A 27,362-nucleotide genomic window follows, 5' to 3' on the forward strand; every position below is an offset into this window, starting at 1 on the left:
GGCGAGGCCGCGCAGGCGTACGGCGCGGCCGGGCGGGCCGGCTGGCTGGGAAGATGGCGGCGGGAGCCCTGGCCGCCGCCGCGGAGCGGGCCCGGGGTGTCCGGGGAGCGCGGGCCAGGGCCGGGGCCGGGCCATGAGCGCGCCGCCCTCGCGTCCCCGAGCCGCGGAGCCCGCCCGCGCACCTCGCCATGGCGCGGCTCGCGGACTACTTCGTGCTGGTGGCGTTCGGGCCGCACCCGCGCGGTGAGTGCCGGGCTCGCGGCCGAGGGCTGCGGGCGGAGGGCCGGAGCCGGGAGACCGGGAAGGGTCAGCCGGGGCGGCGGGAGACGCGCGCTGGCGCTGGGGCAGTCGCGGGGACATGGGAGGCGGGCGGGCCGCGGCCGCCGGGCCAGCGCAGGGGTCGTCCGGGGCACCTGCCGGGCTGAGGTCCCGGGCCGGGGGTCGGGGCGGGGCGGCCTCCCTGAGGACAGCAGGGCAGCGCGGCACGGCGAGCCGAACCTGCCCACCACACTCGGGGCAGAACCGGGTCAGGCCGAGCTTTGGCGTGGGCCTGGGAGGTGGGAGGGCTCCGAGACGGCTCGGCCTCCCGGCTCCCGGTTGGGTGGGATGGGCCGTCTGTGCCTTGGCCGACTGCCGGTAGCTCTGCCTCCAGGGGCACGGATCCTTCGGCTGCAAGCCCCTCCTTTGACCCCCGGTGCCTCTGGTCTGGAGCCCGTCCGTGTGGGGTGTCTCAGGCCCCGGAGGCTTGTGCGATGCAGCAGAGGGGTGGGATGCTCTATGAAGAGGCGGTGTTGGGGCTGTAACCAGGGCTTCGGGGGGAAATGTGCCTCCTGAAGATGCATGGGGGGCCCTCTGTCTACCTGGAGGTAGAGAAGAGCATTTCTGGCAGAGGGCCTGCGGTCCGCATGCCTGCAAGCCAAGCCCTGGGTGGGGGATCCTTGTGGTGACTGGTGCCGATGTCCAGGAGGTCCCTGTCTAGGGTCGGCGCCTGTGTCTGAGAGCCCTTCAGCCCAGGGGGTAAGAGAGAACAGAGCCTGACAATGACATCAGCAACAGTCATGGAGGCTGGGCTAGGGAGCGCGCTCTGTGTGCCAGGCCTTGCACAGCCCTTTGTATGTGTGATCTCGTTTCTTCCTCCCAGCAGCCCACCAGGGTTTCCTTGCCCTCTCCCTCACCCGTAGAGTGGAGTCGGGCAGAGAGGTTGATTGTTTGGTCTGAGCCCCCACAGAGGCTGACCCACTACCAAGCTGTGGGCTCAAATCCCAACTGCATAGAGGCAGTACATGTCCTCGGGGGTTCCTCTGTGGTCAGGCTGGGGCGTAACCTCGAGACTGAAAGTGGGGTTGAGCCCCCAACCTGCTGCTGCTTGTCAGCGCAGTGCCACTGTCATCACCCAGGAGCCAGACTTCCTCTCCTCTTTGCCTTTCTTGCTGTGGCTCTACCTGCTGGACCCTGCACTGCAGACCCTCTTCCGTGCCCTCGTAGGACTCGCTCCTGTCTGTCCAAGGGTCCATCCCCTGACACCCTCGGTGATGAGCGTATCTTCCTCTAGAGAGGGAGGTTTTGCAGCAAGAACCAGTCATCTTAGTCTCCCAGTCTGCGTGAGGCAGGCTCACTATCAGTGTTGCATGGGCCCACAGAGGGAGGACCGTCTGTTCCAAGGTGCATGTGGGGGACAGTGAGGAGCAGAGGGCCGCATGGGACCCAGGGGAACAAGGTTGGCGGAGGGGCTGCTCCAGCATGAGGGGCCCTGGGCTGGAGCTGCATGAACAGAGTGGGCTTGGAGGCTGACAGTGCTGAGTGGTTTGGGAAGGGTCTGGGGAGGCAAAGACTACAGGCAGAGGCCAGGTGGTAGCAGCGGGGGTGGGGAGTTGAGGGTGAATTAGGGAGGTGGGAGGCGGCATGGGTGGGCTCCATGGCAGTCTGGCCATGACACTCAGGGGATGGGCACCCCTGGCATTTGTAGCCTCTGATAAAGACAGGGGAGAAGGCTGGAGTCCATAATGTCTGCTTACCCCGAGTGTCCGTTGCAGTAGGGGGGAGGGTCGTGGAGCCCCTCACCACTGTCTTCAGGGCAGGAGCTGGTTGTTGCAGGCTGGTCACCCAGTTTCAGGGTCTTGGTTGGCAGGACTCCTCCATCCCCGTGAGAAATAAGCCCACAGGCTAGGTCCCTAGCCATAGGGCTGAGGGCAGAGCCAGGTGGTGGGGGGAAGCCTGAGGCAGAGGAGCACTGCAGGGGGAGTCAGTGGTACCTGCTTTGCCACTTGATAGTTCTTGACCTTGGGCCAGTCTTCCAGCTCCCTGCACTTCAGCTTTTTCATCTGGAGTTGGAGTGAGTCACACAGACCCCCCAGGCTGCCATGAGCATGAGGTGGACACGGACGTGAAGCTGTTCACACGGGAGGCTCCAGGAAATAATGGATGTCTTATTAGTGATGAGCAGCAGGTGTGCAGACACCCATAGGCACTGATACAGTGGGCAGTGCTGCTGGAGGGGGGGACCCTGTGGGCTGGCAGGCCTGGGACATCGGGACTGGGGTACAGGGTCTTCAGGGTTTAGTGGAGCGGGTAGGAGAGGGGGATATCTTGTCCTTGGCCTGGATATAGACATCCTGTCTGGAGCTGGTGGATGCAGGGCCTGGGTACCGGAGCCCCGCCTGAGGGAGCATCTGGTTTTATGGTTACCATCTGGTGGACTTTTCCAGGCAGGAGCATGGGGAGGGGGCTGAATGGGACCCCAGGTTCCAGAGTGCAGACCCCTCCCCTGTGAGTGGGGGGAGCTCCTTCACTCAGGACATGGGTTTGGCACCTTCTGGACCCTGGGGCCAGCTCTGGAGACATTGTGGGGGCCCGTCAGATCGTACCTGCCCAGGTTCTGGGCCGGGAGGGCCCTGACAATGGTCAGCTGATTGAACACGGCATGGCCAGTGCCAGGGCGTGCCTTTGGGAACAGGAGACACACTTGACCTGACCAGGGGGCTGAGTGCACGGGAGGAGGGGCTGGACCCCTCCTGGTGCACGCCCCTCCCCACGCCCAGCCCCTCCCTTAGCATTTGAGACCTTCTGTCCCATGGTCTGGCCTCTCAGACCTGACTGTGCTGAGCGGGCCACATTCCTGGGCCCCATCGACTCTCCCCACCCATGCTCCTGCCCTCTGGAGCAGGTTGGGGCTGTTTGGAATGGCCTCAGCTGGCTTCCAGCCCCCACCCTGGGAGCCGGTCTGGTCTGCCTGGGGGAGAGTTGGGGAGGACCACTGCGGAGGCTGCAGCCCCTCCGCACACATCCTGTGGCTGTGGCTGGCTGGGACGGCCTGAGTGTTGAGGCTGGGTGGGTGGAGCCGCAGGAAGGTCCTGTCCTTCCTTCACCCTCTTCCTATAGCTGAGCAGGTCCCGGGGCGTCTGCGCTGGGGTGTGTGGAGGAACGGGAGGGGCAGGCAGAGGAGGCTGCCGTCCTCCCTTGCCTCTGCTCACAGTGTGTGCTGGCCTGGGCTGGCCCTCCAGGCGTCGGAGCCTGGCACTGGTGACGGCCACTGCCAACAGATGACAAAACGCGTGCTCTGTGTTCTCTCGCCCTGCGTTCAGGCCTACAGCCCACACAGGGCTGGCTGTGGGGACATGGTTGCAAGAGGAAGTGCTTGTCCCTATCGTGTCTCAGGGGACTTTGGTGCCTTTCCTCCCAAGGCCTCCCAAAGAGTCCTGCCCTGGGACGTATGATGGTGCTGGCTAGACTAGTTCTACCCCGGTGGGCCGATAGGGTGTCCTTCCTCCTCCGAGGTGGGGGAAGCTCTGGTGGGGCGGGGGCTCAGCTGCTGCAGGTCACCTTCATCGCCGCAAGGGCTCAAGTGGGTGGGGAACACTGGAGGACATGGCAGAGCCCCCGTCTCTCCCAGGGTGCCTGCCGGCCAGCAGCCAAATTGCAGCCTAGCCCCTGCTAGCACGGAGCTGGGGTGTGGGCCAGGTTTCAGAGGGGGTTGGAAGGAGACCAGGAGTCAGGGCCTCTCTATGGTGTGCCCTTCCTGGGAGGGCTTGCCTGTCCTGGAGCACCCTGGGGCCCCAAAAGCTGTCCTTTACTTCTGATGAAGGAACCTGTTTGCTTGTGGGGTGTGTGTGGGGCTGGGTGTGGGAGGATGGTTGTGTAGCTGGCGGTCTGCATTCAGCAAGCCCTAATTAGGCTGTGGTCTGTGCCAGGCACAGGTGCAGTGATGGACACAGAGACATAGTTCTTTTTTTTTTTTTTAAGATTTTATTTATTTATCTGACACAGAGAGAGATCACAAGTAGGCAGAGAGGCAGGCAGAGAGAGAGGGGGAAGCAGGCTCCCCGCCGAGCAGAGAGCCCGATGTGGGGCTCAATCCCAGGACCCCGGGATCATGACCTGAGCCGAAGGCAGAGGCTTTAACCCACTGAGCCACCCAGGTGCCCCAGAGACGTAGTTCTTGCTTATGGAGTTCCCATGTGGCCCAGCCAGCCAGCAGGTGCACCAGGAATCACAGAGGCGTATAGTGGAGGGAGGGAGGTCCTGGCGGGGTGGGGGGGGTCCTGCTGTAGTTCCCAGGCTCAGGCAGGGTGCAGAGGGCTGCCTGGAGGAGGGGACACTTTTGGGGCTGAGCCCTGAAGGCCAAGTTTGGGACTATCATGGCCCAAAGAAGGAGCTGGGAGTGATGGGGGAGATGCTTACTGGCATAGGCTGTGGGGGCAGTTGAAGGAAAGCCTCCAGCTGGTTCTTCAGAGGGCAGAGCCATGCAAGTGGGAGTTGATGTTTCACAGGATGAATGGGGTGGGGAGGGTGGGTGGTGGCCAGTGGCCAGTTACCTTGTCTGCTTCCCCGTGGGGAGAGGCTGCTGAGAACAGCCTTCTGAAGGCTGTCTGGCCTTGGGAGGGAGGCTGTGGGGCAGAGGCTGCTGTCCCCGTCTGTACACCCCCTCTTCCTTCCTCCGCCCGCTGCCTCGTGGCAAGAACTGGGTGAGCCCTGGGTGCCAGCCAGGCCCAGGCCCAGATGGTGGTTTGGGGCTACGCACACATCAGCCCTCGGGGGAGTGGGTGGGGAGGGAAGCCATGGCTCAGGGTGAGCTGGCCTGGGCCTGTTGAGGGTGGCCCTTGGGAGTGGGCCTAGAGGGACCCCAAGGGACTTTGTCTTAGTGGGCCCTGTGCGTGTGTGTGCTCATGTGTAAATAGATATGGTGCCAACAGACACCTGTTCCTCTTCGCCGCCTCATGTTGTCTGCTGTCTTTTCAGGGTGTCAGTGTGGGAGGGGGATGGGAACAGGAAACTGAGGTTTTGTGAGTCAGAGTCATGGCCCCTCCTCGCCTCACCGGCAGCAACCTGCCTGCTGCCGACCTCCTTGGCCTGCCCTCCATGATCGCGGAGGGTGGGTGGTCTCCTGAGGTTGTCTCTGGGCTCCTCTGTTGTCGAGTTACCGGGGTCTGTTCACCAGTGCCCAGGCCCCTGGCTCTGTCCGAGGCTCCTGTGCACATCCAGGGTGGACCAGGCTGGCTGGAAGGGGGCGGGGGTGGCTGTATCCAGCAGGTCCTCAGACGCTGTGCGTCTTGGCTTTCTGGGCTTTGGGGTGGGCCCGTAGAGGGGCTTCATGCCCAATGCCCACTCCTTCCCTATTTGCTCCCACTCTTCTACTGGTGCGGGCAATGGTATTGAAGCTGGTTCGAGCAAAGGGTGGGGATGTCTACACTCAGGGACCTGCCTGTCGTGTGTGGGAGGTGAAGGTAGGGAGGTTTCTGTCTCACCTGCTTGGCCCTGCTGCCATGCCGGGTGGGAACTGGAGGTAGAACAGAGACCTGTGTCCATCATCTGCTGGTCTTGTGAGGTGAGTGGTCCCCTGACAGGGCCCTCATCATTGCCTCCTAGTTTGGCTCTAGGGGGTGAGCAAGAGGCAAGGGCCTCTGACTTCACCCATGTGGCCTGGAGCTGGGAATGGTGCCCCAGCCACAGAGCAGGGGAAGCAGCCCTGGGCCTCCCGCCCCCGGCCCTCCTGCCCAGCCCAGCGGCCCCAGTCCGTGTGGCCGTGCACAGTGCTGTGTGCAGGCAGAGAGAGGATAGGCATGTATGCACCACCTTCAGTGGCCCTGACCGTGGCCAGATCCCCAGCACTCAGGAGGGTTCTCCTTCTGTGGGTGTCCCAAGACCTGGTCTCTGTCCTTCCTACCAGCTACCACTCCTCTCTGGGTCCTGTGCTGGGCCTGTCCATCTCTGAGGCGATTGGGCTGGCAGCGGTCTGGGCCTGGGTGTTTGCACCCCGGGCACAGACAACAGGTGTGAGACCTCTGCCTCTTGAGGGTGCTCAGAGCTGGCAGGTGAGGTGAGCCAGGGTCTGGGGCTGGTCCTCGTGGTGCTCCCTGCCGGGCGGGGGTAAGCGTTGAAGCTGGCTGTCGGCTGATGCCACGGTCCGGAGCTGCGCTCCGCTTGCTGGAGGGCTGGCCTCTGGTGTGCGGCGGGCTGGAGGTGCCTGCGGGCTGGAGGTGCCTTCCGGCTGGGGCTGTCGGCGTGTTGGGGAGGGGCACGGGAGTGGCCCCGGCCTGAGGCTTCTATGCTTTGGGTGCCTGGCCTAGCCAGAGGCTTTCAGGACTCGCTATCCATACTGGGGGCTCCTCCCTGTGCCCTCTGGTGGCCCTGGGGTCCGTGGCTGCCTCACAAGACTATTTCTAGGGAAGGGATAGGTCTGGGAGCTGAGGCTGGTCTGATGCCACACGAAGCCCAGGCTGGGTGAGAGCTTTCCGTCTAAGACCCTTGAGGCTCCTGACTGGGTGGGGGGTATGAGGGGTGGGAGGCTCCCTGACTACCTGTTCCTGTCCTCAGGGAGTGGGGAAGGCCAGGGCCAGATCCTGCAACGCTTCCCAGAGAAGGACTGGGAGGACAACCCATTCCCCCAGGGCATCGAGCTGGTGAGTGGGGGGGGGGTGTGCTGATGGGGGGGTGCACGTTGGCCCCAGTTTCCCCAGGACTGTGAGGAGCCTCTGCGGTGCCCAGTCCCCGGGGGTGGGGGTGGGGGTGGGGGAGGAGCTGTCTAAGCTGCTGCAGGGGATGGAGAGGGGGATGGCGGGCTTGGCTGGCGGGGTCCTCAGTGCCCACATCACAGCATGTCGTCTGTCTCTTGTGATGGTGGAGACCATGTCCTGCATTACAGGGTTATCTGGCCACACAGTGAGACCAGAGACTGTGACTTCCTTTTGCGGGGGAAGGGCCAAGGTCCGGGAGGCGGGATGCACCCAGGCTTGCAGACTCGGGTGCTGCCTGCTACACTGGGCCATGGTGTCCGTGCTCTGGGTGAGGGCAGGGAGCCAGAGGGAGCAGACTGCTGACCCCTCCCCTGCCCCACCTGGCCCTGCAGTTTTGTCAGCCCAGCGGGTGGCAGCTGTGTCCTGAGAGGAACCCACCCACCTTCTTCGTTGCTGTCCTCACTGACATCAACTCTGAGCGGCACTACTGCGCCTGCTTGACCTTCTGGGAGCCGGCAGAGCCCACACAGGTCACTGGGGACTCGGGTCCAGCCTGCATGGGCTTCTGGCTGTGGCCGACTCCCTCTGCCTCTGTCCTTGGGGGTGTCCCTATCTGTGGCAAGTCCCAGTGCCTCAACCCCACAGAGGCTTGAGTTCCCAGAGGGCTGCTCCCGTCTGAGTCACCTGCGTCCTCCCCCGGGCCCGTGGGACATGCCTGAAAGCGAGGCGGATGGGGCTTCTGTCCGCAGGAAGCAGTGTGCCCCGAGGACGCCACTGAGCGGGAAGAGGAGGCGGACGAGGGGGGCCCTGCACAACTGTCCCCTGCGACGCCTGCCCCACCTGGCCAGCTGTTCGCGCCAAAGACACTGGTGCTGGTGTCTCGACTGGACCACGCGGAGGTGTTCAGGGTGAGGCGGGCAGCCAGGGCTCGAGGCAGGATGTGGGATGCCCCTGTCAGTGGGGCCACATTCCCCAGTCTGTGGTCCTTGCAGAACAGCCTGGGCCTCATTTACACCATCCACGTGGAGGGCCTGAATGTGGGCCTGGAGAATGTGATCGGGAACCTGCTCACGTGCGTCATCCCCCTGGCTGGGGGCTCCCAGGTGGGTCGTGCGGGCGGCTGCTCTGCGCCCACAGCCATGGCCCTCCTGCTGTCCCAGGCCATGAGGGTGGGGCCTGTGGGCCCTCAGAGTCCGGCGGGGCTCAGCACGGCCCGGACCTTGGACACTCTACTGCGTCTTGGTGCTGCCGTCACCTGTCTTCCCTTCTTGGCCCTGCCTGCTCACCTGCGTGTCCCGTGTCTTGCCTGGCTCCCTACCTGGCTCCCTTCTGTTTCTCTGTTCTCTTGCTCCTTGGGTGTGCCTGTCTCTGGATGTTGGTGTCAGCGTGTCTGTCTGCTCTGCTCCCTGGTCAGTACCCCCACGTGTGGGTGCGTCTAACTGTGTTTCTCTGCCCGTCTGTCCTGTGCAGCTGGACTCCGTGGAGGACGGAGTGGTATGGATTCTTTGTTTCTTCTGCCCACCCAGGCCCCACCTTGCCCCAGGTCAGAGGCCCTGAGTTTCCTCTGCAGCACTGCGTGGGCTGGCAGGCCAGGCATGGCCTTTCCCTCACGTTAGGAGGCCTGTCTTGGCCAGCCTCACCTCGGCTCACGGAGCTCTGGGCTGATGCGGGTCTGGTTGGAGCCGCTGAACGCTGGTCCCTCTCTTTCCACAGAGAACCATCTCTTTGGGGGCTGGTGACCGGCAGGTCATCCAGACCCCACTCGCCGACTCGTTGCCCGTCAGCCGCTGCAGTGTCGCGCTACTCTTCCGCCAGCTGGGTGAGCCTGGCCGTCCCCACCCCGCGCACACCGCCCTCTCCTCCCCCCAGGGGCTACTGGTCAGAAGTGGGGTTCTTAACTCAGCTGGCCCTGCGAGCCCGTGGTCTCCCCCGCAGGCATCACCAACGTGCTGTCGCTGTTCTGCGCTGCGCTCACGGAGCACAAGGTGCTCTTCCTGTCCCGAAGCTACCAGCGGCTCTCAGACGCCTGCCGGGGCCTCCTGGCGCTGCTCTTCCCTCTCCGATACAGGTGCCCCTGCTGCCGCCTCGCCCCGCCCCCAGCCCCTCAGCTCCGGCTGCCCACACTGAACCCTTGCCCGTTGCAGCTTCACCTACGTGCCCATCCTGCCGGCACAGCTCCTGGAGGTCCTCAGCACCCCCACTCCCTTCATCATCGGTGTCAACGCGGCCTTCCAGGCGGAGACCCAAGAGCTGGTGAGGGCTGTGGCCTATGCCTGCCTCCCCGTTCCGGGCCGCGCTGACTGGCTGGTGGCTCCCTGACCGAGTGCTCCCTTTGTTTCACAGCTGGACGTGATCATTGCTGATCTCGATGGAGGGACGGTGACAGTTCCTGAGTGTGTGCACATCCCGCCCCTGCCGGAGCCGCTGCAGAGTCAGACTCACAGTGTGTTGAGCATGGTGAGGCGGGGCCAGGGGCTCCAGGGAGGCTGAGAGGGGGTCACTTGGCAGCCAGAGGATCCCCAGGCCCTGGGTGTGCGGCCATCCCCGCTCCCCTCTGCTTATGCAGGTCCTGGATCCAGAGCTGGAGTTGGCGGATCTTGCCTTCCCACCGCCTTCGACAAATGCTTCCTCCCTGAAGATGCAGGTGGGTCCCTGCGGTCCCAGCACAGGGCGTGCGCGCCCACCCTGTGCCCTCTCATCGGGTCTGCTTCCCCCGATGGCCTGTGGGCAGTGCCAGTCACACTGTGCAGCCAGCCCTCCTGGGCCAGTCACTGGGGGCCGTGTGGGGGGCATTGTGAGTCTCTGGGGTCCTGTGCAGGAGTGGTTGTCGGCACTGAGCCTCAGAGGAATCACTGTGGCTTTGTGCGAAAGAAGGTTGGAGGGGCAGGACGGGGCCCGAGGTGCCCAGGAGGCCTGGGCAGGGCGTGGATAGGTGTGTTAGGGTGTGTGGGCTGGAGCTGGTGAGGGGCGGGGGTTTGGAGGGCTGCCGCGTGCAGGGACCGGGGCATGCCCACGGCCTGGTCCTCACTGGCGCTCCCCCGGGCCCAGGACAAGGAGCTGCGCGCCGTCTTCCTGCGGCTCTTCGCTCAGCTGCTGCAGGGCTACCGCTGGTGTCTGCACATGGTCCGCATCCACCCGGAGCCCGTCATCCGCTTTCATAAGGTGCCCCGCAGGTAGGGCTGGGGTGGAGGCGGGCGGGGAGTCAGTGCTGAGGGGCTGACCCCCTTGTGTTGCCCCCAGGCAGCCTTCCTGGGCCAGCGTGGGCTGGTGGAGGACGACTTCCTGCTGAAGGTGCTGGAGGGCATGGCCTTTGCAGGCTTTGTGTCAGAGCGTGGGGTCCCTTACCGTGCTACGGACCTGTTCGACGAGGTGCACCCCCACCCCAGCTGGGAGGAGCCCCTGCCGCCACTCCCAGCTTCGCCCGGCCTGCCTGACCCTGTCTCCTCCCACAGCTGGTGGCCCATGAGGTGGCACGGATGCGGGCAGATGAGAACCACCCCCAGCGCGTCCTGCGTCACGTCAAAGAACTGGCGGAGCAGCTTTACAAGAACGTACGGCGGGTGACCCGAGGGGGCGGGCCGGCCGGGCCAGGCCATGGTGCCACCTGGCCCCAGGTGGCTTGCCCACACTTGCTTGTGTCCTCTGCAGGAGAACCCATACCCTGCTGTGGCTATGCACAAGGTGCAGAGGCCAGGGGAGGCCAGCCACCTGCGGCGGGCACCCCGCCCCTTCCCCCGGCTGGACGACGGCGTGGTGCAGTGGATCGTGGACCAGGCCGCAGCCAAGATGCAGGGCGCACCCCCGGCCGTGAAGGCTGAGAGGAGGACCACTGTGCCCTCGGGGCCGCCCATGAGTGGGTGACGGGAAGGGGGCCAGGGCGCGGGGCCCGGGGTGAGCACGAGTCGGAGATGAGAGCGTCGTCTTCCCGCAGCCGCCATCCTGGAGCGGAGCAGCGGGCTCCACGGTACCAGCGCGCGCCGGCTGGAGGTGGTTCGAAACTGCATCTCCTACGTGTTTGAGGGGAAGATGCTTGAGGCCAAGAAGGTGAGGGCAGCCGGGCGCAGGGAGCCCCTGTGAAGGGTGCTGACCCTGGGGTCCGCATGCCTGCTGGCGGCTGGAGGAAGCTGGGCTGGCAGGAGGGGCGGGTGACACCGGGTCTCGGGCCCCTTCCTCAGTGCGGCTGGACAGAGCCTGCGGGGAAGCCCACAGGAGGGATTTACTTCATTTTCGGGACGTCAGAACCCGAAGGTTTTCCCCCGCTGAATTTCTTCTCCGTTATTCCTGACCGAAGTGCCAGCCAGCACGGCGCCGTGCGTTTGTGGTCCTGCCCTCCGTGGTGTCGGCGCCTGTGGCTTCCACGGCGGCCAGCTTGAGTCCTGGCCACACGGTCTCCTGGGAGGGGCCTGCAGGGCTGCTGCCGGTTTTACGATGGAAACTAATAAGAGAACAAGCACACGGCCCTTTGTGCACCCTGCTCGGTGCCCAGCCGGCCAGCAGCGGGGCTGCAGCCGTGGGAGGGCCAGGAAGGACCCCCTGGCTGTGGATGGGCAGCCTCTCCATCTCTGCGGGCTTTTGTGCGTACAGAGGGCAGGGTCAGCCAGAAGTCAGTCTGCGGGGCAGTGAGCTCCCAGAGTCTGGGCACACCTGACCTAGACTGTTTCCAGATCCTCTCTGTGCTTAGAGCTTGGGCTCTGGCCTCTCGGGGGTCCATGGCCCTTCCCCTCCTGGGCTCTGTGCCCTGGCCTCCCCCCTCCCCTCCCTCCAGGGCATGGTTGGATGCCCCCAGCCCCATGTTCCCCTGTTTCCAGCTGCTCCCAGCTGTGCTGAGGGCCCTGAAGGGGCGCGCAGCCCGCCGTTGCCTCACCCAGGAGCTGCACCTGCATGTGCAGCAGAACCGGGCAGTGCTGGACCACCAGCAGTTTGATTTTGTCGTCCGCATGATGAACTGCTGCCTGCAGGTGAGGCCGGGCCTCCCTCCTGCTGCTGCTGCAGCACCGAGCGTGGGGGTGGGTGGGGGTGCCCCAGTCCCCCTGCGGGGATGCATCTTCTGGCAGTGCCTACAGCTGGGGAGGTCCTGGTCCGGGTGGGGGTGGGGGACTCTCTTTGGAGGGTGCCTCTTGCCCTGAAGCTCTGGGCGGCTCTTGCGGCCCCGGCGGGCCGGGCATGTGGGGGCGGCTCCGAGGGCTTCCCGCTCCCGCAGGACTGCACCTCCCTGGACGAGCACGGCATCGCGGCTGCTCTGCTGCCCCTGGTCACGGCCTTTTGCCGGGTGAGTGCCGGGGCTGCCCCGCTGCCCTTCCCTCTCCCCCTCCTGCTGCACCTGGTGACCCCTCCGCACCTGCGCCCCCCCCTGGCCTCTACAGAAGCTGAGCCCAGGAGTGACCCAGTTTGCGTACAGCTGCGTGCAGGAGCACGTGGTGTGGAGCACCCCGCAGTTCTGGGAGGCCATGTTCTACGGGGATGTGCAGACCCACATCCGCGCCCTCTACCTGGAGCCTGCTGAGGACCGAGACCACGTGCAGGTGCGCGGGGGCTCCCCAGCCCGGGGGTGGGGGCCGGCGCGGGCCGGCCCGGTCCTGGCTCACCGGCGGCGCTGGGGCAGGTGGGGGATGTGTCGGCGCCAGAGGACGAGCGCTCTGCCCTGGACGTGGCATCCGAGCAGCAGCGCCTGTGGCCAACCCTGAGCCGCGAAAAGCAGCAAGAGCTGGTGCAGAAGGAGGAGAGCACAGTGTTCAGCCAGGCCATCCACTACGCCAACCGCATGAGCTACCTGCTCCTGCCCCTGGACAGCAGCCGCAGCCGTCTCCTGCGGGAGCGTGCAGGGCTGGGCGACCTCGAGAGCGCCAGCAACAGTCTGGTCACCAACAGGTGCGCGGGCGCCTCGTGGGCCCGGGCGGGGGGCTCGGGCGGGTGCGCCTTTACCCACCGTGTCCCCTCCCTGACCCAGCATGGCGGGCAGTGTGGCAGAGAGCTACGACACGGAAAGTGGCTTCGAGGACGCAGAGACCTGCGATGTGGCCGGGGCCGTGGTCCGCTTCATTAACCGCTTTGTGGACAAGGTCTGCACAGAGAGTGGGGTCACCAGCGACCATCTCAAGGGGCTGCATGTCATGGTGCCAGGTATGGGGGTCTGGGTGTGCAAACGCCCTCTTCAGCCAGTCAGGCGGGGGGCCAGGGTGTGAAAACGACTGTCTCCCAGACATCGTCCAGATGCACATCGAGACTCTGGAGGCTGTGCACCGGGAGAGCAAGAGGCTGCCCCCCATCCAGAAGGTGAGCGGGGGGCCAGCTGGAGGCGGGGGGCTGGGTGGGTGCCGGGTGGGGGCCTGAGGGGCTGTTCTTGTCCCTGAGCAGCCCAAACTGCTGCGGCCACGCCTGCTGCCCGGCGAGGAGTGCGTGCTGGACGGCCTGCGCGTCTACCTGCTGCCAGATGGCCGTGAGGAGGGTGCGGGGGGCAGCGGGGGCGGCCCCGCACTGCTCCCAGCTGAGGGCGCCGTCTTCCTTACCACGTACCGAGTGATCTTCACGGGGATGCCCACCGACCCCCTGGGTGAGCCTCCGGACCTTTCGTCTGTCCCCACGCGCCCTCCCCCATCCAGGTCCTGGGAGGGAATAGGACTTGCCCTCCTCAGGGGTGCGGGGTCTTGTGCAAATAGGTCACATCCCCCCTCACCTGCCCGGGACCTGCATAGCCCTGGCAACCCCAGACTCTCTGACCACCCCCTCCCCCCGACTCTGCCTGGCCTGCGCGAAGTCGGGGAACAGGTGGTGGTGCGTTCCTTCCCGGTGGCCGCGCTGACCAAGGAGAAGCGCATCAGCGTGCAGACACCTGTGGACCAGCTCCTGCCGGACGGGCTGCAGCTGCGCTCCTGCACGTTCCAGGTCTGCCCGGGGCACTGGGGGGCACGGTCGTGCTGGGGGGGGGGGTGCGCCTGGCTCTCCCAGGTCCACAGGCATCCAAGCCCCCAGTCTCGTGCTCGCGAGCTGGCATGGGGCTGGACCTCACCCACCGCGCCCGTTTCTGTTCACACACAGTAGCTCAGTGTCATCGGCGTGTGTGATGTGCTGGCCTTTAGGGCTCCTGTGTTTGTTTGGGGGTACCCTGACCCTGGCACCCGTGTCTGGAACGTGCACTGTGCCCCATGCGCCTGAACGTCACACCAGCGAATGTGACACTTGGTGAAGGACCAGGTCCCTCAGCCTGGAGGTCACACGTGGCGTGAGGAGGGCCCCTGTGCGTGCCCGCCACTGCTTGGGAGGACGCCCCCTGCCAGGCCCCAGGGGGTCCCCCGCTTCTGCCTGCAGGCCTCTATGGCTGGGGCCAGACCCAAGGGTGCCCAGACCTCTGAGGGCCTCTTGTCTGGCACAGCTGCTGAAGATGGCCTTTGACGAGGAGGTGGGGTCCGACAGCGCCGAGCTGTTCCGCAAGCAGCTGCACAAGCTGCGGTACCCGCCGGACATCAGGGGCACCTTCGCCTTCACCCTGGGCTCCACGCACACGCCCGGCCGGCCACCCCGCACCACCAAGGACAAGGGCCCTTCCCTCAGGTACGGAGCTGGGCCCCAGGGCCGGGCCCCCCATCCCTCCGTGTGTGCCTGTCCCCCGTGTCCGTTCTGCTCGCCTCTGCTGACCCTGTGTGCGCACCCCCTCCAGGACCCTGTCCCGGAATCTCGTGAAGAACGCCAAGAAAACCATCGGACGGCAGTACGTCACCCGGAAGAAGTACAGCCCTCCCGGCTGGGAGCACCGGGGCCAGCCGCCTCCTGAGGACCAGGAGGACGAGATCTCAGGTGGGAGCACGGACAGCCCCAGGTGGCCATGTGCAGGGCAGGGGGTCCCGCGGTCTGTGGGTGACGCCCCCGTGTGCCCGGCCCGCCCCAGTGTCGGAGGAGCTGGAGCCCAGCACGTTGACCCCTTCCTCGGCCCTGAAGCCCTCCGATCGCATGACCATGAGCAGCCTGGTGGAGCGGGCGTGCTGCCGGGACTACCAGCGTCTGGGGCTGGGCACGCTGAGCAGCAGCCTGAGCCGCGCCAAGTCCGAGCCCTTCCGCATCTCCCCAGTCAACCGCATGTACGCCATCTGTCGCAGGTGAGCGGGCCGTGCCTGGGGGACGCGCGCCCGGCGGGCTGGGTGGTTGTGCCCTGTGCCCCGCGGCTGCGCCCTGACGCCTCCGGCTCCTCACAGCTACCCGGGGCTGCTGATCGTCCCGCAGAGCGTCCAGGACAACGCCCTGCAGCGCGTCTCCCGCTGCTACCGCCAGAACCGCTTCCCCGTGGTGTGCTGGCGCAGCGGGCGCTCCAAGGCCGTGCTGCTGCGCTCCGGGGGCCTGCACGGCAAGGGCGTCGTCGGCCTCTTCAAGGCCCAGAACGCACCTTCCCCAGGTACCCTCCCGGCCACGCGTGCGCTCCCTCTCCTGTGCCCCGTGCTCCGCCTCCGGCCTGGCTCCAGCTCCGCCTCCTCCCCCAGGCCAGTCCCAGGCGGACTCGAGCAGCCTAGAGCAGGAGAAGTACCTGCAGGCCGTGGTGAGCTCCATGCCCCGCTTCGCAGACGCGTCCGGGCGGAACACGCTCAGCGGCTTCTCCTCCGCCCACGTGGGCAGCCACGGTGAGGGGCGCTTGAAGGCTGGGGGGCTGTGCTGGCGTTTGGGGAAGGCAGGCCAGCGAGGGGGCGGCACGTGGGATGTGGGAGCTCGTGAGCACCCTGAAGCCCCGCTCTCCTCGGCCTTCTGCCTGGGCCCAGCGGCTGCTGCTTTTAAAGATTATATTTATTTAATTGACAGAGACAGCGAGAGAGGGAACACAGCAGGGGGAGTGGGAGAGAGGGAAGTAGGCTCCCCGTTGAGCAGGGAGCCCGATGCGGGGCTCGATCCCAGGACCCTGAGATCATGACCTGAGCCGAAGGCAGAGGCTTAACCCACTGAGCGCCCCCGGGTGCCCCTGGGCGGAGCTTCTTGACCTCCTCGTCTTCCTGCCTGTGGCCTGCCTTCAGGTCCCTGGACATAGCTGACCCTTGAAACCCCCACCTGGGCCGCATCCCTGCTTTGTCCTGTCCTTCCCACCCCGACTTTGTCAAGGCCATCTGACTGCTTGGGCTACATCCGTCATCTATCCTGGTTCCTTCGGTCTTGTCTGCGCTGGCCTCCCAGTCCCCGTCCCCATCCCCAGCATGGGCACTCTCAGCACCGCCTGGCCCTGCTGGCCCCACACGGATCCAGGCCCTTAGGGCCCAGCCCTGCCTTCTGTCTGACGTGGCAGGGTCTCACTGTCACAGGTGGCAGAGAAGACACCAGGCCTGGGAGGTGGGGGCCGTGGGTGGGCCCTGCCCCTCCCCGTTGGGGCCCTGGCGTGGGGCGGCCACAGCGGGGCTGAGTGAAGCGTGTGTGTGTGCTGCTGTCCAAGGGGTACGTGGCCGCTGTGGAGGGCTGGTCTGACCTGGTGACAAGTGGGGACCTTGCTGGGGAGGTCAGCTGTCTTTGTGCTGGGTTCCTGGACAGGCTTCCAGGTGGGAGAGGACACCCGTGGGGGCCGTGTCAGGGTGGGGACGGCCTCCAGGGCCCTTGCTCCAAGGCAGTCACTTCGGCATCACACTTACCTCCCAGCTGACCCCATTTGCTTCTCCCTGACCCCATCCTCCCCCATTTCACCCAGGTCTCCCCATCTCCCCTGTCCCCTCCACCCTGTCACCCCTGTCTGACTCTGACCCCCCCTTCCCCCCACCCCATCTCCTCCGTGGGCCCCGTCCTCGGCTACCCGTCTCTCCTTGCCCTGTCTTACCCCAGCTGATGTCGTCTCCCCCCACCTTCCCCCATTGCCCCCAGCCCCCCCTCCCTCCTGCCTGGATCTGCACGGATGCCCTGTCCCTGTCTGCCTCATCCTCTTGGTCTGGGTGATAGACTCTCAGGGGTTAATCCTCGGACCCAGGACTCCAACTGCCGTCCAGCCCATGTGACCGCCTGTGCTTGGGGCCTGGTGTCCAGTGGCCTCAGAGTCTGGGCTTGATCTGTGAGGCTCCCATTGCTGGCCTGGGCCTGACCCCCACCCCAGCCTGGTGTCCGCCTGGGAGGGACGGCTGCTGTGATTGATGTGTGTCCCACCTGGTTCACAGTCAGTAGATGACACACGAGGGGTCAATTTTTTCTGTGAGACGCGCCTCACGTGCTGGTTGGTGCAGATGTCACGCCAGGGTGCCTTGCTGGTCAGGCCTTCCTGATTCCCTCCGTCCCTCCTCTCACGCTCGTCTGCATTTTCTTGTGCTGTTGCTCCAGCTCCCAGATGCACTTGGGTGTACGGGTGGGTTTTGGGGGCTGGCGGCCCACCAGTGGGTGGACCTCCTGGAAGTGTGCCTGCTGCCGCATTCTTCCGGCTCTGCCCACTGCCCGGGGCCTCAAGGCGGGGCGGAGCCGGGGCAGCAGGGAAGGCACAGGGGGTGTCTCCAGATCACACGAGGGCCTTCAGTTTTCCCTGCCGAGGTCTGAGGAGGCCCCACACCCTGCTTCTGCCCCGCTTGGTGCCTCTCTGCAGCATTCCCCTTGCTGTCTCCGCACCAGCCCCTGTCCCCGGTTAGCCGGTCGGTCTGGGCTCACACTACAGGGCACTCTGGCTTCAGCTTGTGTCTGTTGTGACCACTTGATGGGCACTGGGGACAAGGGGGCCTGGAACAGGGGCGGCCAGTGTGCCCTTGTGGTCGCTCATGGGGGGGCGGCACTTGGCATGCACCCATTCCCCTTTTGTTCCTTGTTCAAGTGGCTTTGCGTCCCCCAGACGTCCCCGGCTGTCTTCGAGTAGGGTTTATGGATCCCCCACTGGAGGGAGAGTCGGCGCTACAGGTGGCCCCTCCCCACGGGAGTCTTTGTCCCCAGTGTGGCCTGGACATCCTTGACTGTTCCCAAAGCCTCCTGATGCTGCCTTCCTGTGTTCCCCAAGTCCAGAGCAAGTTCCCCTGCCTCCATCGCCTGGGGGCATCTGGGGCCTCCGCCAGGTGCAGGTTCTAGTTGAGACAGACCATGTCCTTGATGCGAGTGGTGGTGCGCACTGCCTGCAGTGTGGCGGGCTCGTGCCCTGCTTGTCTGTGGCCACTGCTGTGGTGGGTAGGGACGGTGCCTTGCTGCCTTCTGCAGAGGCGGCTGAGCCCGGGCACTGGGGAGCTTCCTCCCCCAGACTCCCTGTGCCTCCAGGCTCCCTGTGCCTCCAGGCCTGGCCGTCCCAGCCTCTAAGCCGGGGGTCTGGCCCTCTCAGGCAGGTGGCCTTCTCCGCCAAGGGCTGCCCCTGGGGCTCAGGCCTGCCCGTGTCCACAGTTCCAGGCTGGGAGCTCTAGGCTCCAGGCTGCCTCTTCTCCGGACTGTACCTTACGGCCCCTCTTGTCGCTGGGCGCTGCAGGCGGCTGCAGGCAGTGCTGTGGGGGCTGACGATGCAGGGACGGGCCTGTGGGGGAGGCGCTAGATGAAGAGCCCAGGGTTCTGGTCTCTCTTCGGATCCTGTTTGCTGCTGCCCTCTGTTCCCTGGCCTGCCCCTGAGGGCCAGGAGGGCTCAAGGGGCCTTGGTATTGCCCCCACTATCTGTGGGGCCCCTGGGGGCTTGGTGGGAGCCCAGCCCTATAGCTAGTCCTTTTGGACCACAGGCCCTCCCTGCTGGGCAGACCCTCGAGCCTGGGGTCAGGCCTGAGGCTTTTCTCTGCTGTGCCCCCAGTGCCCAGCCCCAGAGCCAGGGTCACCACGCTGTCCAACCCCATGGCGGCCTCGGCCTCCAGACGGACCGCTCCCCGAGGTACCGTACTGGCCACACAGGCCGGCTCCCCCCACCTGGCACTGATGACCCCTGTGCGACTGAGTAGTCGTGGGCACTAACGTCCCCCCACGTCTGGCACTAACAGCCCTGTGTGATGACCAGCATAACCCAGCCCTTCCCACAGCCCTGGGCACTAACAGCCTGAGGCCCCGAGCCCCGCCCCCGAGCCCCGCCCCAGTTCCCTGACAAGAACGCAAATGCAGGCCCAGCTGGGGTCCCTTTGGCCTCCCCTGCCTTGCCTGGGGAGCTCAACCCCAGGTTAAGGGGTGCCCCAGGCCCGCTCAGGCGCTCACGTGGTTTCTTTGTGCAGGGAAATGGAGCAGTGTCCGGGCCAGTGGGCGCAGCGGTGGGCTTGGCGTTGATGTGGGCTCCCGGCTGGCAGGCAGAGACATGCTGAGCCCGCCCCAGGCGAATGGGGCCCCCCCGGACCCAGGCTTCCTGCAGCCCCAGCGCGCAGCCCTCTACATCATTGGGGACAAAGCCCAGCTCAAGGTGACTGGGGTGGGGGCCCAGGGCCCGGTGGGGGGCCCGGGGCCCGGGCGCATCTCACCGCGGCTGGCCTTCTCCAGGGTGTGCGGCCGGACCCCCTGCAGCAGTGGGAGCTGGTGCCCATCGAGGTGTTCGAGGCACGGCAGGTGAAGGCCAGCTTCAAAAAGCTGCTGAAGGCGTGTGTCCCGGGCTGCCCTGCCGCTGAGCCCGGCCCTGCCTCCTTCCTGCGCTCGCTGGAGGACTCCGAGTGGCTGATCCAGGTGTGCGATCCCCACCCCCGCCGCGGTCCAGCGTGTCATGGGGGGCCCGCTTACCTACAGCCAGGGACAGATGGGGTCATGGTTTGCTTGATGGCGCCGGGCCCCCGGAGAGGTCCGTAGACCTTTCCCACCTGGGTGGCAGTACCATGTGATGGAGGGAGGCTGGGGCCACCTGCTCCTATTGGGGCGGGGCAGGACATCTCAAGGACGGGGCAGGGTGGGGGGAGCCCTCGGGGGCCTGCATGGCTCCGGGAGGTGCTTAGGGGCTGCCCATCCTTGCAGATCCACAAGCTGCTGCAGGTGTCGGTGCTGGTGGTCGAGCTGCTGGACTCGGGCTCGTCCGTCCTGGTGAGCCTGGAGGACGGCTGGGACATCACCACCCAGGTGCGTGCCGGGCCGTGGGGACAAGCTGGGCGGGGGGTCCCCGCAGCCACCGCGCTGACGGGCAGGCGGGGCCGGCAGGTGGTGTCTCTGGTGCAGCTGCTGTCTGACCCCTTCTACCGCACGCTGGAGGGCTTCCGTCTGTTGGTGGAGAAGGAGTGGCTGTCCTTTGGCCATCGCTTCAGCCACCGCGGGGCCCACACGCTGGCTGGGCAGAGCAGCGGCTTCACGCCCGTCTTCCTGCAGTTCCTGGACTGTGTGCACCAGGTAGGCGGGGGCCCACGGCGGCGGCGGAGCCTGCCGGGCCCCGGCCCTGACCCGTCGCCCCACACAGGTGCACCTGCAGTTCCCCATGGAGTTCGAGTTCAGCCCCTTCTACCTCAAGTTCCTTGGCTACCACCACGCATCCCGCCGCTTCCGGACCTTTCTGCTCGACTCGGACTATGAGCGCATTGAGCTGGGTATGGGGCGGGGGTGGGCCTGGGGCAGGGCCGGGTGGCCGGGGCCGGGCCTGGAGGGTGGTGGGGCTCAGCACTGCCCCCACAGGGCTCCTGTACGAGGAGAAGGGGGAGCGCCGGGGCCAGCAGGCGTGCCGGTCCGTGTGGGAGTACGTGGACCGCCTGAGCAAGAAGACGCCTGTGTTCTACAACTACATGTACGCGCCCGAGGACACGGAGGTGAGCCAGGGCCGGGCCGGGGTGGCCGGGCGCCCCCCCTGCCCCGCTCCTCATGCCAGGCCCGCCCCCAGGTCCTGCGGCCCTACAGCAACGTGTCCAACCTGAAGGTGTGGGACTTCTACACCGAGGAGACGCTGGCCGAGGGTCCCCCGTATGACTGGGAGCTGGCCCAGGGGCCCCCCGAGCCCCCAGAGGAAGAGCGGCCCGATGGGGGTGCGCCCCAGAGCAGGCGCCGGGTGGTGTGGCCGTGTTACGACAGCCGCCCCCGAGCCCAGCCGGACGCCATCTCACGCCTGCTGGAGGTGAGCACCGCAGAGCTGTTGGACGTTCCCCCGTGTGTTCCTCAGGCTGGGGGCCCTGCCCCTCTCCTCCCTCCCCCCGGCTCGTGTTTGTGGGCGGCGGTAGCCAGAGGCTGCTGTCCCGAACCCCTGGGACCTAGGAGGTGGCTTCTTTACTCCAGGCACACGTACGGTTGGCCCTCGGGGAAAATGGGGTTTTCCCAGGGACTGTTCTGGGCCTCTCCCAGACCACCGCACCTGTTGCCTGGGTGCCCCTGGCTGTCGGCCACCATGAGGCCCCTGGTGGCCCTGGGCCCAGCCTGCCCCCGGCCTCTGTTAGAGCGAGATGAGCCTGTTGACCTGGAAGTTGGGGGTTGCCGTTTAGGCCTCTCTGGCCCTCTCTCTGCCATCCTCGGGGGCACGTGGGTTCAGCCCCAGGAGTCAGGACCCGCCAGGGCAGAGTCCTGTGCGTGGGGGCTGAGCTGGCCGAGGCTCCACGTGGGCCTCAGCTCCAGAACACAGGGGCTCCGCCTCCCCCTCCCGCCCAAGGCCGTCGGGCTTTTGGGGGCTGCCTAGGCCTTTTGGAGCCTGTTCCGCTGCGGGGGAAGAGGTGCCGGAGCCGGCGTCCCAGGGAGCCGGGGCAGCATAAACACAGTATGTCCGTGGCGCGGCGCTGGGCCTGGCCGAGAGGCCCCCGTTCCCTGGGGCTTGTCGGGGGGGAGACGGGTGACCCACAAGCTCAGGGGGCCGAGGAGACCCTTCGTCTCCGGTGGTTCCGCCGCGGAGTCTGACAGTCCTGCCGCTCGGCTTCCTCCCGGGGTCGCGTGGCCTCGTCCGTCTCACTGGCCCGCGTCTTCGGGTCGGGGCTGAGTTTCTCGTACTCAGCACGCGCCGGTGCTTCCTCAATCTGACGCGTTCTTTCACCGGCGTGTTTAGTACCTTTACGCTTGGCTGTTGACCTGGGTGGCGGGAGTCCAGCTTTTTTTTTTAAGTCCTCTGCGTGCCCCCGCGGCGCTGCAGCTCGCGGCCCGGGACGCGGAGTCGTGCCCCCCCCCCCCCCCCCCCCCCCCGCGCCGAGCCGGCCGCGGCCCCGGAATCCGGCCCCTCGCTGTGCGTTGACGGCGCTCGCCTTCGCTCATTCCCGCCTTTCCGTGTGTTCCCGGCTGACAAGCGCGCGTCCTGCCGCATTGACCTTCTGAGCGGCTCGTCCCCGTGCTAGTTTCTGGGTGGCGGGGGACGGCGGCCACGCGCCCGCCTGCTCCCCTCGCGTCTCCCGCGTGTGACGGAGGCTCGCGGCACTCGCCGTGTGTCCTGAGCGTCAGCTCGGTTTGGAAGAGCCCCGACGGCGGGGAGGGAGGCTTCTCCGCTCGGCTCGCGGGGTCTGGTGAGCTCCGCTCTTCGCTCCTCGCGAGCCTGAAGAACGTGCGGCGTTTCTGGGAGCGCGGGTTGCCGGCGACGGATTCCCTCCGCGTCTGTTCGCCCGACCGTGGCTTTGCCGGGCCTGTGCTTATTTTGAAGGGTTCCGGCGTTCTCTGTCTTTTCCGTCCTGCCCTGTTTTCGCGAGCGCGCCGTGTTTGCCTCGGCATCGCTGCGGAGCTGGTTTTGAAACAGCTCAGGATCCCGCCGGCTAGGACCGTTCCCGGTCCCGCCGTTCCCCTGGGGTGACTCTGCCCACGGGGGCCGGTCCCGGGCCGTCCGCGCCGCTGCCTGACCAGACTGGCCAGGCACTCGGGTGCCCACGTCGGGGGGCCCTGCCTTGCCGCTGTTTTCTCGGCGCTTTGACCTCAGAGACAACTTCGCACGCTTCAGCCCAAAGGAGACGTCGTGAAGCCGCAGACGTGTGGTGGCCGCACGGCTGGTTTGCTGCGACTTGGCATCCAGTCCCGCGGATTGCCCCGAAAACACAGTGGCTTCTGGCTGGGCCAGTTGTGCCCCTTTATTTTTAGTTTTATTTGTTTAAGGAATCTCTACACCAACATGGGGCTTGACCCACAACCCTGAAATCAAGAGTCGCGCACTCTGCTGACTGCTCCGGCCAGGTGTCCCGTGCCTTCATTTTTAATTATTTTTATTTATTTATTTACTTTTCAAAACTTTTATTTATTTGAGAGAGACACAGTGAGAGAGGGAACACAAGCAGAGGGAGTGGGAGAGGGGGAAGCAGGCTTCCCGCCGGGCAGGGAGCCCGATGCGGGGCTTGATCCCAGGACCCTGGGACCATGACCTGAGCAGAAGGCAGATACTTAAGGACTGAGCCACCCAGGTGCCCCTAATTTTTTTTTTAAGATTTATTTATTTGAGAGAGAATGACAGCATAAGCAGGGGGAGCAGCGAAGGGAGGGGGAGAGAGAATCTGAAGCAGACTACTCACTGAGCACGGAACCCGACATGGGCCTCCATCCCAGGACCCTGAGATCATGACCTGAGCCGAAACCAAGAGTCGGACGGACCCCCCAACAGGATGTACCACCAGGTACCTCAGTGTCTTTATTTTTTAAAGGCCGTTTTCTGGACGGCTGGGTGGATAGGTTACTGAGGCATCTGCGTTCGGCTCAAGTCATGATCCTGGGGTCCTGGGATTGAGTCCCACATCAGGATGTCTGCCAGTGGGGAGCCCGCTTCTCCCTCTGCCCCTCCCCCTGCTTGTGTGCCACCCCCGCTCTTGTCAAATAAACAGCCTTTAAAAAAAAGGGGGTTTCTCTTAGGATATAGAATTTTAGGTTGGCAGCTTTTTATATATATATATATATTTTTTTTTTTTTTAATTTTATTTGACCCAAAGAGAGATCACAAGTAGGCAGAGAGGCAGGCAGAGAGAGGGGGAAGCAGGCTCCCCGCTGAGCAAAGAGCCCGATGCGGGGCCCAATCCAAGGACCCTGGGACCATGACCTGAGCCGAAGGCAGAGGCCCAACCCACGGAGCCCCCCAGGGGTGCCCTAGGTCGGCAGCTTTTTAAAGATGTCATTGCGTTGTTTTCTGGCGCACATTCTTTATTTTTAAAAGATTTTATTGATTTGAGAGAGTGGGCGCATGAGGGGAGAGGGAGAGAGGGAGAGGCAGACTCCCCGCTGAGCTGGGAGCCCGACGTGGGGCTCGATCCCAGGATGCCTCGAGGACGACGACGCAAGCTGGAGGCAGACGCCTAGTCGAGCCACCCAGGCACCCACGTTGTTTGACTGAAAATTGGTGCTTTTCCTTGTCCTTGTAAACTGCGTGACATGTTGCCCTTTCTCTACCTTTAAGATTTTCTCTTCACGTCTGGTTTCAGCAATTTGACCATCCCGTGAGGTTTTAAAGTTTTTCTTAAGTAACCTCTACACCCAGCATAGAGCTGGAACTCACGACCCCCAAGGTCAAGAGTCACATGCTCTTCTGACTGAGCCGGCCAGGTGCCCCTTGCGGGGTTTCTGGTCCGTCCTGCTTGGAGCTTTCTCAGCTTCTTAGATCTATGGGATGAGGGTTTTCATCAAATTTAATGCAATTTTGGCCATATTTTCTTTTAAAAGTTTTTTTTTCTACGCAGTCTCTCCCTCCCTTCCTGTGGGACTGGACTGACCCATAGGTCCCTGAGACGATGTTTCTTCTCCGCGGCTCATTGTGGGACGATTTCCAGGACCCCCCGCTGAAGCTCACTGCTCTGCCCTTCCGTAGGCCTAATATTCTCTTAAGCCTGTCTGATGAAGCGTTCATTTTAGATACCGTATTTTTCAGCCCTAGAATTTCCGTTGGTCTTTTTTAAACGGTTTCCATTCTCTGTGGAGAGCCTCCATCCGCTTGACCATTCTGTCCGTCTCTGTTTTTACATCTCGAACATATTTAGAACCAGTGGTTTGAATTTCTCACCTGCTAATTCCAATACCTATTTCTTTTCTGGATCTATTTCTTTTAACATTTCTCCTGAGTTTAACTCTCATTTTCCTGCTTTCTTGTTTGTCTAGTAATTTTTTTAGATAATCGACATCGTGGGTTCTGCACTGTCGAGAGTCAGGATTGTGTTTGGGTTTTTTCCGCGCAGTTACAGGAGGTGCGTCCGCGCCGACCTGGCTCGCAGCAGCTGAGGGGCTGCGCCCTGCCAGGCTTGTGACATCTTGCCTGGCCCGTGGCGGTTTACTCCGGGAGGCCTCTGGCTCTAGAGCTCCTGCTCCGTGCCACTGCCCGCTCCGTGGGTCCCTGCGTGTCCGCAGCCCCGAGCTGCACGTCTCTGCCCGGTGCTCCTTGTTTGTTTTGCACAACTGGTTTCTGTTCTCTCCAGATAATTGGTTTTTGCCCATCCCCTACCCTCACCCACCCGTGCTCCAGCAGCACCGGTCAGACCTTTCCGTCCCTGCACCTTCCTGCTTTCCATAGTTTGGTCTTTCTGCATTTTGGTCTGGATATTTTCTTCTGAATGATCTTAGTTTTCCACTTTGCCCCCAGGAGCTACAGCGGTTGGAGACGGAGCTGGGGCGACCCCCGGAGCGTTGGAAGGACACCTGGGATCGGGTGAAGGCAGCACAGCGCCTGGAGGCCCGGGCAGATGGACGTGTGAGCAGACCTGGGTGTGGGTGGCCGGGGTGAGCTTGCGGCAGGAGGGGGTGGAGGCCACCCGCCCTGACACAGGCCCCCCTCCCGTCCCCAGGGCACCCCCAGCTCCCTGCTGGTGTCCAGCGTGCCCCACCACCGCCGCTCGCTGGGCGTGTACCTGCAGGAGGGGCCTGTGGGCTCCACTCTGAGCCTCAGCCTGGACAGCGACCAGAGCAGTGGCTCAACAGCGTCCGGTTCCCGGCAGGCCGCGCGCCGCAGCACCAGCACTTTGTACAGCCAGTTCCAGACGGCCGAGAGTGAGAACAGGTGTGAGGGCACGTCCCGCTGCGCGGCACGGACTCCTGAGCTGGGGGGCTGTGGGTGCGGGATGGGTCAGAGGTTGGGGCCAGTGCCCCTGGGGACCGTCTGGCCATCTCTCGGGTGGAAGGATCTGTGGGGGAGGCCACAGTGCCAACACGGTGGCCTGAGCGTGAGCCGACAGTGACTGGGCAGAAGCCGGAGGGCTCTTCTGAAGGGTCTGGGACGTAGAACCAGTGACCACAGCCGAGCCACCAGCTGAGGCTGGGGCCGGGCAGGCTGGAGAGGGGCCATCTTGCCACGATCGCCTCCCCCAGGCGGCCTGCTGCGTGTTCCTCGTCCCAGGACACCTGCCCTGCAAGTGGGGCTGCTTCCAGGAGACCCTGAGACGCTGGCGTTGGGCCCTCTCCAGTGTCCCGTCACATGAGGGGTGAGGGGTGGGGACCCTTCTCCATGCCTTTGTCTGAGGAGAGTCCCAGGGCTGCTTCGTGGCCCCCCGGCCCGTCTAGCCTTCGAGGCCAGCCTTGGGTCGGGTGAGGCCAGCCTGGCCCGGGCCTGCTGTCTGTGCAGGTCGTACGAGGGCACCCTGTACAAGAAGGGGGCCTTCATGAAGCCCTGGAAGGCCCGCTGGTTCGTGCTGGACAAGACCAAGCACCAGGTGAGTGGCCGGGGGCCAAGGCGAGGACGTTAGAAGCCGGGGTGGAGGGTGCTGCCCTGACTTCCGCCCCCACCCCGACCCCCCCACGCAGCTGCGCTACTACGACCACCGTGTGGATACGGAATGCAAGGGTGTCATCGACCTGGCCGAAGTGGAGGCCGTGGCCCCCGGCACTCCCACCATGGGTGCCCCCAAGACCGTGGATGAGAAGGCCTTCTTTGACGTGAGCTGCGGCCAGGGCCCAGGGATGGCAGGGCGGGGTGCTCCACGGGGTGGGACCGTGGAGTCAGCGACCCGCCATTCCCAGGTGAAGACGACGCGTCGCGTTTACAACTTCTGTGCCCAGGACGTGCCCTCAGCCCAGCAGTGGGTGGACCAGATCCAGAGCTGCCTGTCGGACGCCTGAGCCCAGCTCTGCTCCGGCTGCTCTGCGTCCAGTCGTTAGAGACCACTAGGGGTGGGCAGGGCCCCCCGGCCATGTTTACAGCCCCCACCCTCGACAGTATTGAGGTCCCGCCCCCCCTTATGTGTACAGCCCCCGCCAGCTCCCACGCCCCGCCCACCCCCGCCCGCCCGGCCAGCTGTAACTTATTTTGGAGTTATGGGGGAGCCCCGGCCGGCAGGCGGCCATGGTACAGCCCTTGCGGTGGGCCTGTAAATAGACCCCTCCCGCCCGCCCTCCGCCCCCGTCAGCCTGCCGGTCCCGCGGCGGCCGCCGGCCGCCTGTTCCTAGAACCAGAGTCTATAAAGAGAGAACTAACAACACGCCCGTGCTTGTGTCTCCTCCAGCCACGCCCCCACCCCCCCACCCCCCGCCCACTCTGCCCGGGACCCACGTCCACCACGTGGGGCCCAAGCTCTGGTGCCGGGGGCATGGGGAGGCAGCTTCAGCGGGCCCTTGCTGGCGCCCAGCCACCCTGAAGGGTGGTCTTGGGGCTGGCACCCACCCTCTCCTGCCACACCCCCCAAGCACCGCCTGGACGGGTGGTGGCCATCTGCAGGGGTGCTGTGAAGCGCACAGACTGTCCGGAGGATGGTTCCGGGGGAGAGGCGCCGAGGAGGG

The 27,362-nt window shown here is 64.9% G+C and overlaps 1 protein-coding gene across 2 annotated transcripts; it reads left to right on the plus strand.

Annotated features, from left to right (window-relative positions):
- Nucleotides 1-54: 54 nt before the first annotated feature.
- SBF1 (SET binding factor 1) lies at nucleotides 55-27,064 on the plus strand. 2 transcript variants are annotated; one of them, XM_080811662.1, is made up of 41 exons: nucleotides 55-243; nucleotides 6,811-6,896; nucleotides 7,343-7,480; nucleotides 7,700-7,858; nucleotides 7,943-8,053; nucleotides 8,664-8,769; nucleotides 8,886-9,018; nucleotides 9,095-9,203; nucleotides 9,294-9,407; nucleotides 9,517-9,594; nucleotides 9,999-10,112; nucleotides 10,191-10,319; nucleotides 10,403-10,501; nucleotides 10,599-10,803; nucleotides 10,882-10,994; nucleotides 11,759-11,908; nucleotides 12,151-12,219; nucleotides 12,314-12,472; nucleotides 12,553-12,818; nucleotides 12,898-13,070; nucleotides 13,150-13,223; nucleotides 13,305-13,500; nucleotides 13,705-13,832; nucleotides 14,320-14,498; nucleotides 14,605-14,741; nucleotides 14,833-15,040; nucleotides 15,137-15,333; nucleotides 15,419-15,556; nucleotides 18,637-18,714; nucleotides 19,046-19,227; nucleotides 19,305-19,484; nucleotides 19,767-19,868; nucleotides 19,947-20,132; nucleotides 20,200-20,326; nucleotides 20,412-20,542; nucleotides 20,614-20,844; nucleotides 25,237-25,344; nucleotides 25,439-25,650; nucleotides 26,212-26,299; nucleotides 26,391-26,522; nucleotides 26,607-27,064. In XM_080811662.1, exons 1-41 carry the CDS (start codon nucleotides 189-191, stop codon nucleotides 26,703-26,705), a joined length of 5,679 nt encoding a protein of 1,892 aa, XP_080667788.1. In that variant the 5' UTR covers nucleotides 55-188; the 3' UTR covers nucleotides 26,706-27,064. The 2 variants fall into 2 exon arrangements, with proteins under 2 accessions (XP_080667788.1, XP_080667789.1); XM_080811663.1 differs by lacking the exon at nucleotides 18,637-18,714.
- The last annotated feature ends 298 nt before the right edge of the window (nucleotides 27,065-27,362 follow it).

This window comes from Martes martes (assembly GCF_963455335.1).
Source record: "Martes martes genome assembly, chromosome: 8".
NCBI classification, from domain to species: domain Eukaryota; kingdom Metazoa; phylum Chordata; class Mammalia; order Carnivora; family Mustelidae; genus Martes; species Martes martes.

Excerpts from the sequence above, each read along its gene's own strand:
- SBF1 (XM_080811662.1), top strand. The coding sequence starts at position 189 with ATGGCGCGGCTCGCGGACTACTTCGTGCTGGTGGCGTTCGGGCCGCAC. Across the intron at positions 10,804-10,881 it reads GCCCTCGGGGCCGCCCATGA|CCGCCATCCTGGAGCGGAGC; the intron begins GTGGGTGACGGG and ends GTCTTCCCGCAG. Across the intron at positions 14,742-14,832 it reads CCAGGAGGACGAGATCTCAG|TGTCGGAGGAGCTGGAGCCC; the intron begins GTGGGAGCACGG and ends GGCCCGCCCCAG.